Source organism: Octopus sinensis, linkage group LG4, assembly GCF_006345805.1.
Source record: "Octopus sinensis linkage group LG4, ASM634580v1, whole genome shotgun sequence".
NCBI classification, from domain to species: Eukaryota; Metazoa; Mollusca; class Cephalopoda; order Octopoda; family Octopodidae; genus Octopus; species Octopus sinensis.
Window position 1 is genome coordinate 17,431,841 of NC_043000.1, and position 14,644 is coordinate 17,446,484.

Here is a 14,644-nt window from a genome sequence, read left to right on the forward strand (position 1 = left end):
AAATTATAAAAATATTCTATAATTAATAATTTACACAAACAATTAATTTCTTTTACACAGTAATCTGTATTGCAACAGAAATCTGCAGTCAGTCAGTCAAGAAATATTAATGATACATGTGAAAAATAAATTTTTCAAAAGAAAGCTAGCCCCCCCCCCCCCCCCCCAAAAAAATGCATATTAAAGAATCAAGTAATGATTTTTATTTGGTTTTCAAAATTTCAAAACAAACATTTTCATCATTATTCCATTTTTCCACAACTGAAAAAAGACATTTCCTTATATCTGATCTTAACTTTTTGCCCTAAATATTACCATCTTCAGACAGCTTCTTGTCTGATAGAATTCTTCATAGCTCTTTTAGATTTGGTATTGTGAGATGTTAAAATTTCAGTTCACATTTTGCAATATTTATCATTAATGGAATTAAACAACTTTTTCCTATGAAAGTAAAAACTAATGATTTTTAAAAAGAGTTAGTTATAGTTACTAGTATCCTAAATGAGGAGTTCTAACAGTGACAAATGGTTAAATGCTTGTAAAGGCTAAATATTTGTAATAGTTAAAAATCAAACACAAAATACTACTGGGACTTATTTTAGATCTCAGATGAATGAAAAGTAAAAACCAACCCTAGAGAATTCAATTTAAAGAGATGAAACTAAATACCTCAAACATTTCAGCCAATCCACTTAAGTAATAATGACAATATAAAGATTTAATAGATATATATTTAAAAAAAAATATTTTCATTATGATTTCCAGTTATGGTGGAATAATATTTTCTGACTCTTACCAAGAAGGAATATATATTCCACAAGCATTTTGAAAATGTAAGCTTAACACCAGAAAAATAAACAAAAAGTTAATACATTAGCATTTAGTCCTGAGTATTATGAAGAAAATACATATAAACTAATGAGGGGTATGAAATTTAAACAATTTATTCAAGAATAATATCATCAAACCTGATAATATTTATTTTTATGCTTTTAATATACTGGTAAACAAAACAAACTTGTGAAACTCATATAAAAGTACGAGAAATACTAATATATTAGAATAACAACACACATTAATGAGGTGATTTTTTTGAGCTTAGTATAATAATATTAAATATGACTGAGTTGAAATTAAGACAATGGGTAGCGAAATTTTATAATCAAAGGGTGTAAAGCTAATATGAAGTTACAACTACGAACTTCAAAAGGCAATCTTTTTAAAATATGTACTGAGTGAACTGAAATTTCAATTTATTTTCATTTTTAAAACTTTATTTGTAAATGAAATAATTTCACTTGAATAATAATAATAATAATAATAATAATAATAATAATAATAATAAAGGCAATTAAAAATATTACAACTTCTATGGACCTTTGAAAGTTATAACTTATGATTAAAATAAAACATATTGCAAAGTTCACTATCACATACCTTATCATTAATTCTCGATATTCTTCATCATTTTCAAATGGTAAAGGCCACCTCTGGTCTTCTGAATGGTAAACATCCTGCAAATATTTTTTACAATTGCTATCAATGAAATCAAATCACAGCCTAAAGATATTGACAATAAAAAAAAAATTACCTGCAGATAAGATTTAAATATTTCAACAAGCACCACAGTCTTAGAATAGTCAGACTGTGTCTCCTTGCATCAGAGAACAAGGGACACCCACACCAGCATGGAATAACAGACATAAAAAGATATGAGTGGATGTATACAGTTGTATGTGCATACACATACTATGTCATGGCTGTGGTTAAGAAGTTCTCTCAGCAACTATGTGGTTTTGGGTTCGGTCCCATTGTGTGGCATCTTAGTCAAGTGTCCAATCACTTGTAAGTGAATCTGGATGATGGTAACTACAGTGCATATGTACATACAGATACACACATGCACACAATTAGATTAATATGTGCAAATGTGCATGAATGTTGATATTCCACAATTTCATTAATCTGTGGAGTTAAGAAGTTTTCTTATCAGGTTTTGGTACCTTGAGTATAGATATAGTCTTCTACTTTAACCAAGGGTCAATAAAAGCTTTGAGTGTATTTGGAAGACAGAAGCCTGTATGTCTCTGTGTGTGTGTGCATGCATTTACATATGTATATGTAAGCGTACATGTTCTTATTTTCTGGCCACAGAAAATCTGTCTCCATGAATTCTGTTTGACTCATACGCTACTATGTGAATTGTTATTGCCAATTCTTTCTCCTGATGAAGGAAGCCAGTCTTATGGTAATATTTATATGTGACCATTTACTGACTGCATATCCATGATTTTTGCACATTCCATCAACTAATTATGAACATCATGATTACATAATTCTGGGCTTCAAGAAACAGCTGTTGAGTTAAAATCTATGCATTCTCTCACTAGTATTCTGTATTTTTATGCTCTATGTAAATTTATTTGTCCATATACGTATCGATACCAATGTGCTTGCACATGTGGGTTATCTTCTGAATATATTTAGTTACGTGTATCTATATGTGCATATACATATTGGCACCTGATGGTTCAAGTTTTTTTTTTAAATGAAAAAGTGTCCCAGCATTGGATTGGTCGGAATGGGGCCCAAGACCTTGCTCTTTGTGCTTGGCAGCCCCCCCCCCCCTCACTGTGTGTGATTTTTTTCTTGTGAGGATATGTAAAAGGCTGCTTTTATGTTCCACCGCTACCCACTAACCGTGAAGACCTTAAGCATTGAATAAAGACAGCAATCAACTCAGTTGATTGAGATATGCTGATATGTGTCTGGGAGGAATTCTCTTATCGCATTGATGCCATATTGAACACTTGTATGACAGGAAATAAAAGTTGATTGTCAATAAATACTTGTGACTGAGCTGGAGTTTTCTATTGCTTTCTCTTATCAAAATATTGCATGATGAAATCGGTTCACTCTTTTTGAATAACTTTGTATACGCACACATGTATGACGGGGTTTGGGCTTCTTTCAGTTTCTGTGTACCAAATCCACTCACAAGGCTTTGATTGGTCCAAGATTATAGAAGACACTTGCCCAAGGTATTAAGCAGTGGGACTGAACCTGGAACCATGTGGTTAGGAAGCAAAGTTCTTACCACACAGCCTTGCCTGCACCTCTGTATACATACATACATATACACACACACAGATATGTGCACATACATATCATCATCATTTAACATCCATTTTCCATGCTGGCATGAGCTAGCCAGCTGAAGAGCTGCTCAGGCTCCATACTTGTTTTGGCATGGTTTCTATGACTGGATGCTCTTCCTTATGCCAACCATTTTACAGAGTCTGCTGGGTGTTTAAGCCTGTATGCAAGGACAACCACGTTTTTACTTAGCTTGGCATTCTTTCTAAAGCACGGCAAGCCACCAAGGGTCTTGGTCCCCTAGCATGTCCCCTGTAAGTCCCAACGTCTGTAGATCCTTTCTCATCACTTTGTCCCACCTCTTTCTGGGTCTACTCCTTCAACATGTTCCCTCTACAATTTGAGATCAGCATCTCTTGATGCAACTGTCCATTCATCCATCCACACACACACATATATATATATTATATTTATATATGAGAGATAGAGTGGACAAATGGCAGGATGCTATATTGGAAGCAACATCTCCAACAGACATACAAATGATGATGTTATATTTATATGAAAACATGCCGACCAAAATTGACCCACAAAACATTTGGCATCCCAGGGCTATAGAAGAAAATGCTATGTAGTGAGACTTGACCTGAAACCACATGGCTGAGAAATAAACTTCTCAACTAGATAGCCTGTGATATATTATAGTAAAAAGCACCATCCGATTGTGGCCTTTTTGTCAGCCTTGTCTGGCACGTAAAAGCACCCACTACACTCACAGAGTGGTTGGCGTTAGGAAGGGCATCCAGCCGTAGAAACATTGCCAGATCAGATTGGGCCTGGTGCAGCCTTCTGGCTTTGCATACCCCAGTTGAGCCGTCCAAACCATGCTAGCATGGAAAGCAGACGCTAAATGATGATGATGATATATTATGGGAAGTCTGTGCTTTCCGTAATATATCATCATATTATTTCAAATCTAGTTTTTCATGCATGGATTGGATGTTTTGTCATTGTCCATGCCGTTTTAACACACAAGAACAGCAGAATCTACTCAACTTTGGTGTTGTGTAGGACTGACACTGGAGTGTGTTTTACCAGCCACCAGCACTAGATAGTCTGCCCTTGACTTATAGGACTAAATAGTCTCCTTCAGCTCTGTACAATTCTGTAACATGAAAACAAGCTATACATTCTGCACAAGCAAACTGAAATTCAGCTTGCAGAATATACATATCTATATTTTCCAAGGTGTGTACATGCACACACACCATTTTAACATCTACTTTTCCAGGATTTCATGGAAACTGTCAGACAGAAGTTTTAGAGACAGGTTTTCTAAAGCCTGATGCTCTTTTTGTCACCAACTCTGACTTATTTCCACAGAAGGTAATATTTTCTCTTGCTCATCATACAATGAACAACTCAATAGTTGGTCATATTTTCAAAGAAAGCTACAAGATCAGTGCACAAATATCAAGGCAAAGTAAGGCATACAACCACACATGATGGGCTTCTTACAGTTTTATGTCTGAAATTCACACACAAAGCATTGGGTGACCCTAGGCTATAGTACAAGACATTTGTCCAAAGTGCCATTCAGTGGGATTGAACTTGAAACCATGTGGTTGCAAAGCAAACTTTATAATATAGGCATGCATGTACTGAGATATATATATGTTGTTCAAACAATGAATAGCCTTTGCGTAAACCACTGGTTCGTTTTGTTCTCTTACTTTATTATCATCTTATAATCATCTCATAATAATGACCTTTATGACTCGTATTACTACCTCAGTCAATTTAAATGTATATATTTGTCACTACCTGTCATAAATAGCCTTTTTCTATTTGCAATATGCATTTTCGTTGACTTTTCATATTTTACCCTTACATTTCTACATGTATTTTATATTTTCTTTTCGTAATATATTTCTACTATATATATATATATATATATATACACAATAAAAATTTATATACACATTCAATAATACACACACACACATATATGCATACATATAGTTATGCGCACACACACACACACACACAAAATCTTCTGAAATATACCTAATTACTATTCATATTGAAATATCTGCTCTTAGTAACAAAATAGGTGGGCAGGGCAGCCTATCTGCTGGTGACTGAACAACTAAGTAGTCATCATCATGTGATGTAAGTTTTCTACAATTGATAGGTGTCTAATCTAGCTGATTTAATTGATAGAAAGAATCCAATTTTAGCTTTCATGAAAGGTTCTGAAAATGGGCCAGAACTTCACTAATACTGTAAAATTCCTGGATACCAGCATGAAACCATGACACAGAGCTTATGCATTACTTGCCACAGGACCATCCAGGAATTTCACTGCTTACACAAAAGATAGTAGCACACTTATTACACTATGTATATGCACACGCATGTATGGTCATCATCACCATTATTTTATATCCACTTTGCCTTGCTGTCACAGGATGGAGTTAAGTTCTTATCTGGTTCAGAGGACACACCTTCCTTGCACATTCCATTTTTGGCATGTTTTAGATGCCTTTCCTATTGTTAATCACATTATTAGCACTGGAGGCATTAACATGTCCTTGGCAAAGCTAATTCTTTTTATTCAAAGTTGTCTCCATTTTCATACTGAGCATCAAATCAACTTGGCAGAGCAAGCATCTTTAACCCTTTAGCATTTAAACCGGCCATATCCGGCCAAAAGTATTCTGCCTGTTTTATGTTCAAACTGGCCAGATCTGGTCTCTCACACCAACCCTACAATATCGTTTTAGAAATTAACAGCTACCTCATCAAAATCTCATAGCTACAAGATAATGCATGATTAGTTCAAAACAATGTGGATAAAAAAGGATTAATTGTGGCAGAATAATGCGAACACTAAAGGGTTAACCCATATCTATATCTACAAACAGAGATGACAATGTAAATTTAATTTTTGCAGTGCTACAACTTCAAGTGGGAATGAGCTGCCCCTTTTCTACTATACTAATACTTAGTTGAGTGGGCAACTGGACACCCAAGTGCCTCTCAATCTTGTGTTTGATACTAAGAAAAAAGAATTCATGGATTATTGGGGCAACAGCAACATTTTTTACACTGAATCAAACAACTCAGCACAAGAAAGTCAGTTCCTGTACAGACTATTTGATATGGCCAAAAATTGCAGATTTAAAAGTGAAATGAAGTGAAACAGCTTAAACTTCCTGTAAAATCAAAGATTCTCCCTACAAATGTTTTACAAATTTTGAAAAATAATTCAACTTAGAATTCTAAAACTAGAAATTTAATGAACATATTTACTGATCAAATATATTTTGATTGCATTTGATTAAAAATAATCAAAAATTAAAAATTTTTTTTTTGAAAGAAAACCTATATTAAAACACTGGTTGTTGTCATTTAAACACTATATATTTAAATTCCTTTGAAACTAACAGACCTATATTTAATCAACTCTAGCCAAACCAAAAATCAATTTATTAAGCTAATGAAAGGACTTCCAGATAAAAATCTGAACTTTTTATGTATAGTTTCAATAGTGTATAGTTTTATATATAGTTTCACTGTATTTTGGTTAAATTTCAATATTATAAGGAAAAAATTAGAAAAACCAAATTCTCTTTCTTACAAAATATAGAAAAATGAATTAAGAACATATTTAAAAAAAGACATTACATTAAATGTGTAATGTCTCCTTTTAAAGATATACATAACACCTGTTAAATGTAGAATTAAAATCTCTAAAATTTATATCTCAAAATTTATGTGAAATGAAATAGAAAGCTAATTTTGTTAGATACCTCTTTAGAGTCAGTCTCATCCATGAAGGAGTTGTTATGTCTTCTTTGATATGAAGGAATCTGGGGAGAGGTCTGTGTAGAACATTCATTTAAAGATGCAGGAAAGGGTGAATTAAGCAAACTAATAGTGAGGGGAATGTTATGTGGAGTAAAAGGACTACAAGCACGCTGTGGTGTTATTATTGGGCATGAATCTAAAGGTCGAGACAAACCTAAAGGATCACTATTAGAAACATCTAGATCTCCATCAACAAAACTAATGTTAGACAAGCAATTTGTATTAGTTAATGTTGCAACTTCTGAATTAAAAGCAAGAGAAACATTTACCTCAGGCAGTTGAGCAGCAGAAGTACAGACCCTTAAACCTTTTACATCAGGTAATTGAGAAGTAGGAGTGTTAGTAAAGCTAGAAGCAGCAGATGGTTGGCTTTCTTGCATTGTTGTAACATGAAATCGGCCTTTCCTAGCAGTATGGAATCGTTGAGGACCAGAAATCACATCATCTTTAGTTTCATCTAGAAGTGCTTGGGGTGATTCCATCAGAGCAGGACTGCTGTCTTCTGAAGCATTTGGTGTTATCACTGGCTCTTCCTTCACAGTACTGACTACAAACCTAGATCTTCTATAAGCAATATTTTCTTCATTCATCCCATTAATTTGATGCTGAGGATCACTTGCTGGTTGAGGTGTGAGTGAGTCTGATTCTGGAATTAGAGTATCTTCTGTAGAAACAGTATCTTCATTAAAGCCCACTTCTGATGCTACAGGGTCAACTGCATCATCTTTATATTCAACAGACAAAGATTGCTGATAGTCATATTCAGAGCCACCAGTTCCAGTAGTCATGGAAGATGTTGAAGATGTTGCCTGATATGAGCCTAACAGATTTGGATCTTTTTTATGTATGTGCAATTTTTCAATCAGAGCCTGTTCAAGGTTGGCAAGATCAGTGGGAGTTTCATATTGTTCTTGTTCTGACATATGACTATGTTTATGGTATTGGGCTGATTCTCCTTCTGAGTGAATCTGAGAGGGAGACTGAGGAGGTGATGGCTGAGTGACACTTGAAGACATTTCAGAAGGTGGCACATTGGAGAAATTTGTTTGAGGGAATGGATACATTGGTGGAAATAAATGTGGTAATAAATTGCCTTGTTGTAACTGTACTTGCTCCATTGTTTTATAGACCTGATACAACTGCATACGTAAATGCATAAAAGGATCAGCAGCATAGAGGCAAGGAAGAATAAGGCTCTGGTACTGATACTGAAGCAATTGTTGCTGCTGTTGTTGTTGCAATAGAAACTGTTGCTGATTGGGAGGAATGTGTTGTGGATATGCAGACTGTGGTAACTGTGTATGTGTTGTGTACTGGAGATTCGAATCAACAGCAGTATAACTTCCAGAAGTTGCTGGTGTCTGGGGAATGTGAGAAACTGGATTTTGATCTTGAGACTGTAGGTTAGATAACATTTGTTGATGGACCTATACGAAAGATATAGTTTAAAAAATAAAATATGTTAGCAGGAAAAACATTAAAAAGCAGAATATGAAGGAAAACAATTTAAATTTGCACTTTATGATTTCAAGAAACTGCAACTAACAAATGAAGAATGAAATAAAACAAAATGTCTGGTATAATACACACATAACAATAATGAATAAATATTGTTTTGCATATATATCACTGCTATGATAGTCAGTGTATCATAGACACTACATTAATCATGGCTAGAACAATTTGCTAAAAGCAGTTATATTTAATACTTCTGCAAATAAATTAGAAATGTAGTTCTTAGAAATAATTGTGCTGGTCAATGAACACAGGAAAAGCAGCTGTATTGATATTGACATGTAATGCAGGAGACACTAGTAGTTATGTTATACCTGCCCAAAAAACTTTTAAAACTGCTTTCATTTTATTTTGAGCTGTTAGCAGCAGAACAACCACAGTAAAAGCAACTTAAGAATTAAAAAAAAAAGATGAAAATCTCTGACATTCAAACTTTGAAAAATGGGAGTTTTTTTAAACTGAACACATAAAAATTCATAATACTAAATAGGTGAAAAAGTGACATGATTACAACTGACCACAGCAAATGTAGGAATAAGCAGTGAAGTCAGAGTTAAGAATAACAGCCTTCAGGTGATGTTGAATGAGTGAGACAATTAGAGAGTGTTGCACCAAGCCCACTTCAGCATGCAATAGATGACATTAAACTGATGTTGATGATCATCATATACCCTACTGCACACAAGCCACCTTGAAGAGAACATGGAGATTAAAAAAGGGAGCTTCTATCATTGTTAGTAACTGAGGGCCTACCCTCAGAGTGAAAGGCAGATTGTATGATGTCTCTGTACAAGGCAGTGAAACATGGGGCTTGAACTACAGAGGACTTTCTTGCAGAGGCTTGAAAGAAATGAAGCTAGCATGCTCTACTGGATGGGTAATGTCAATGTGCACACATGACAGAGTATAAATGATTTAAGTGGAAAATTGAGTATAAGAGGCATGAAATGTTGTGTGCAAGTGAAGACACTGCACTGGTTTGGTCATGTGATGTATATGAAGAAAGCTGCATAAAGAAGTGCTAAGCTCTAATTGAGGAGGCAACCTGTCAACAGGGTGGACCCAGGAAAATGTGGGACTAAGTGGTGAGAAAGGATCTTCAGATGCTGGGCCTCACTGAGGAAATGATGTGGCGATTTGCTGTACTTAAGATGTGCCTAGCTAAGTAAGATTGCTGTCACCCATACACACAAGCTTGTCCTTTACAGATGCTGGTGCCACATAAAAAGGCACTGTAAAGTGGTCAGCATTAGGAAGGGCAACCAGCTATAGGAACCATGCCACAACAGACATTTATAATCTGGACAGTTCCATGTCAAACTATCCAACCCATGCCAACATGGAAAACAGACATGACCACCACCACCACAACAACAATCATTTTTATGCCTGCTTTTTCTAGATGGTAGGGGTAGGACGGATCAGAAGAGAATTTCTCCACTTCTCTTGACCTTTCATCTCCTCTGAGAAGTTAAGCATCCTGAGACCATCCCTTTTCACTTCTGCTCACATCTTCAGGCTTTCTTTTCTGCAAGATCATTCTATTTGCATCATTTGACATCGCCCAACAATCATTTTCCCCTCCTCTCTTTCTCTCTTATACATTATAGGGCATACCTTTGATGACCAGCTTTTTTCCTCAGAACATTTGTGCTCCAGTGTCCATGCTAATATTACAAATATCTTCAACATTCAGTGCCCTTGTCTCTCTAACATGAACAGTGCACTTTATATACAAGCTTCATACATTGTTACTAACACTCATTTGATTGTAGCTCTATATGTGGCTTGCACAGCTCCCCATTTTTCTTAGTAACCAACTATTAGAATACACAACATAGAACCCAATTAAAAATGTTCTTCAAATCAATGAGGTATAGTGGTTTGTTTTTAGTTAAGAACTTCTAGTATAGTTGTGTTACCCAAAAGAGAGCATCAGTTCAATTGTCTCACATGACATCCAAACTGCATCACATCTATGCTAGTTCTCTCTCAGACTAGCTTCAATATAGCTCCCTTTGTCAACTTAAAATTCATATATCCTTTTATTACTTTTGGTTATTAGACTGCAGCAGGGCTAGGACATTTCCTTTATGGATTATATATATAATATGTAAGTATGTCTGTATTATGAATATATTTGTTTCAACATTTTTCCTTTTGTATATGTGTATAACGAAAATCAAATTGCATAATTCAACTAATTAAAGCATTTACTCCCCTTTTATGTTTGTATCGATCCATATATCAACCAACCAACACAGTAGTTTTTTTTTTTGCAACTCATAACTACAACTATTCTGAAATTTCAATAATATCTTTCTTATATATATATCATCATTATCGTTTAATGTCCACTCTCCATGCTGGCATGGGTTGGATGATTTGACTGAGGACTGGTGAATATATACGAGACAAAAGTGTACGTACGCCGCTATATGTATATAAAAAAGAATACAAAAAATGGGATAAGAACGCAACAGGCAGATACAAAAAGGGACAAGAAAAAACAAGGATAGGTCATTTGGAGTTTTCCTTCCTCAGTTGAGTTCCAGATCATCTTTGCAGTTTTGGCTGGTTATACTTGAGACTGCTCCAATCTGGCCAGCCCCAAGGAAAATCTAAGCTAAGAACACTAGATTCCTTGGAAGGTGTCTTTCAACTAAGGACGAATTAAATTAAGCTGGTGTGTGTGGAAGTGAAGCCTTACGGCAGGGACGTAAGAGATGATAGGTATGAGAAGGAATATAGATGTTGCACAGATGGTAGTCGAACCAAGAAAGAATGGTCAGGCTTGGCAGAACACTGTCATGTGGAAGGAGAGGAGAGAGGTAGAAGCAAAGGGTAGAAGAATTAGGGAGGGATGAGAAAGAAAGAAAAAAGAAAAGTGACAGAGTGAAGTGAAATAGGAGGGAAGGTGAGAATGAAAGGAAGGCCAAGAAATACGAGAGAGGGGGAGCGAAAGAAAGAAGAGCGGAAAGAACAAAGCAAGTGTGAAGATGCTGTTGTTTGCATTTGTGTACCATTTCTCTGTTTTTTCCATCCTTGTTTTCATATACATTCACTGCTTTCTTCCAAGGAATCTAGTGCCCTTAGCTTAGATTTTCCTTGGGGTTGGCTAGATTGGAGCAGTCAGCTGAAACTGCAAAGATGATCTGGAACTCAGCTGAGGAAAGAAAACTTTGAATGACTCGTCCTTGTTTTTTCTTGTATCATATGTCTGGATGTTTTGTCGCCTGTTGCATTCTTGTCCCATTTTTGTATTCCTTTTATACAACATATATGTACATTTCAGCAGCCATTACCGAGAGAAGAATCATATAATTTACATATTTACATAGTGACTCATGTAGCACACTGTGTATAGTGTATATAATCATCTGTTTACAGTAGAGAGATTCAATAAGCATTTTATACATATATGCATACACTTATATACAAAATATATAATAATGCACATACGTTTCCACTATTGAACATTTTTGTCCCTTGTCTTACATCAGAGAAAACAACAAAAGAAACTGAAATCCAAGTTCATTTGAAACTCAACTTTTTACCCAGAGTCAAAGGCAACAGAAAGAATTACTGGAGAAAAACACAATATAACAAACATACACCATACAATGGATCTGCATCAATGAGGGGATCTTCTACAATGTAAACTTTAAATGGTCACTCGACCTGCTAGAAATAGCAGCTGAATCTTGCTTAAACACCACCATGCCATCTTAAAAAGAGAAGGTACACAGTGGATAATATAGTGCGAGATACACCTTCCAGAAACCAAAGTAGGCTGATCTGGATCTAAACAACCACAATAAACATGAATTCATAGATGAAAACTAGTTTTCAATCTTTCTACGTCTGAGTGTGTATCTATCTTACCTATCATTCTATCAATCTATGACATCACTTACATTTATCTAACTATACAGATGTTTCTGTCTATCTATATGTATGTATTTGTCTGACTATGTATCTATTTTAAATACATAACACTTTTTGCTTCTACCTGCTAATACATTTGCAAATATGTTTAAGCCTCCTATCACTCAACAAGGACACTCTTTATGGTTAGTAGTTATTGTAGCAATTTGTGAAGTGTGAGGAAAAATAGCAATTATATGGAGGAACACCTAGCCATCTATAAAAAGTGATCACACAAGCTTCATTTCCTCATCAACAAATTAATATAATTATTTTTTGCTTGTCTTTTAAGAACTTTTTATTTTCAAATGTAGAAACACGTGCTGAAAAAGTCTTCATTTCCCAGTAAATTCTTTTAATATGAATGGAAAATGATAGATTCTGGGAAGGAGAAAATAATACAAGTGATATAGGAGGACCAAAGTATTAAAATGACATACTGAAATCAATAGTATAAAATTTATTAAAAGATGAGTTAATGTAGGTTTCAAAATTCATAGAAAAAAGCCAATTGTGTAGATCCATATGCAACCCACATTATCAATGCAAGTGTCCTATTGTTTAAAGAAAAGGATACAGAGAGATACCTAAGATTCTTTATGCCTATTCCTCCTCGTGGATGTGAAACCTTGCTGTTAAGAGTAAGAAATATCAAGAGGAACCCTGAAAACCATTACATATATTTGTGATATTTGCAATGCAGACATCACAAACCCTTCAAGTCATGTTATCATACTAAGAATGGCAGGTGGACAACAAAATGCAGCCAGTTTCTTTCACCAGTCAATGCCATGGGAGTGGGTTGCAATATCACCTACTATTTTCAGTATATCATAAACAAACATTTAAAACAAAAGATGGCAATGTGACTTAACAACAATTAGTTAAGTACTAGAGGTATAGATTACCTGTTGTGGAAGAGTTTTCGTAGTCAGAAGAGAATTTGACTGCAGAGAGTTTTGAGCATGTTGTTGTTGCTGTGATGTAAGCATACCCAGTAACTGTTGATGTTGTTGATCAGGTGTTAATTGATCTTGCTTGCTTTGAACATTATCCAACCCTGAGAGGCTGCTTACATCAGACATTGGTGTAGTGGTCATTGGTGTGTTTTGTAAGAAGATATTCAAGTGTCCCTCAGTAGCCATAGAATTTGGTGTTGCACCAGAAGTAGACAATGTACCATTACTAGCTTTTTGGGAAGCAGTCAGTTGCGAAAGTTTTTCTTGCAGATCATTTAAATCCATAGGTACATTAGAAGGTAAGGAATGGGACCTTGACAGCCTTTCAAATTCTTGATAGGCGTCAGATTCAGATACCATAGTCTTTGCAGGTCCAGATACCTCAGGATATTCAGTCTCTTGATTTTCAATAGAGGCATTTCCGGTTGTTGATTTACCATCATCATCATCTTCTGTTGGTCTTTTCTCTAATGGATGGAATTCAGGAACTTTACTTACAACAAACCTCTTCTTTTTGGTTTCAACGATAGATTCTTGCTGATCATGTGAATGAGACTTCTTTGGTTCTTTATCTCCTCCATCCGAACTCTTCTGCTCATCAGATTGGTCAAAGTGAAGTTTCTAATAAAATAAAACATTGACAGGATTGTCAAAATTCAAAGACAAAATTTATAAAGTGATATTTCATTAAAAAAACAAATGTATCAAAGCACTGAATCTTGGGTCAGGGGTCTGCATTTTCTTCATATGTCACAAGTTATTTTGAGTCTATTGACACAGTTTACTTTGGAAAGCTTGCTTGTAATAAACTAGCATCCATTAATAGAACAACTAAATTGGCCAGAGTTCTAATTTCATGACCAAAAAGTGGCCACTAAAGCAAATCCCACCCTTTATGCCTGCAAATAATTCCAAAGCTTTTCACACTACTAGTTTCTCCCATCAACATTTATTTTCCCAATTATACAAATTATCACCTTTGAAGAATCCATTTCAGCAGAATGCCTAGATTTTCTTGAAACACATGGACTTGAAGTTGGAGTATTAGCAGCACTGATACAAAAAGTAACAGCATTCATAGGGTCATTCTTCACTTCTTTGATTGCTCCTTCCATCAGTTCAATAAAGCTGTTCACTTGAGCTTCAGGCAAAAGATCTTCAGCGACCTATAAAAGATCAAAGTATTACATACACCATAATTTGGAAAACAGCTTTCAAAAGCTGTCTTAAAAAATATCTTTATTCAGACTATAAAATAGAAATACTTTTAAATT

The 14,644-nt window shown here is 35.0% G+C and overlaps 1 protein-coding gene across 1 annotated transcript in view; it reads right to left on the reverse strand.

Annotated features, from left to right (window-relative positions):
• Window positions 1–14,644, reverse strand: part of LOC115210252 (serine/threonine-protein kinase WNK1) — a 76,342-nt gene that overhangs the window by 1,109 nt on the left and 60,589 nt on the right. The window contains exons 13-16 of the mRNA XM_036501702.1: window positions 14,348–14,536; window positions 13,320–13,991; window positions 7,239–8,396; window positions 1,438–1,514 (exon numbers count right to left, since the gene is read on the reverse strand). Coding sequence (XP_036357595.1) covers window positions 1,438–1,514; window positions 7,239–8,396; window positions 13,320–13,991; window positions 14,348–14,536 — 2,096 coding nt within the window. The remainder of the gene's footprint in view (window positions 1–1,437; window positions 1,515–7,238; window positions 8,397–13,319; window positions 13,992–14,347; window positions 14,537–14,644) is intronic.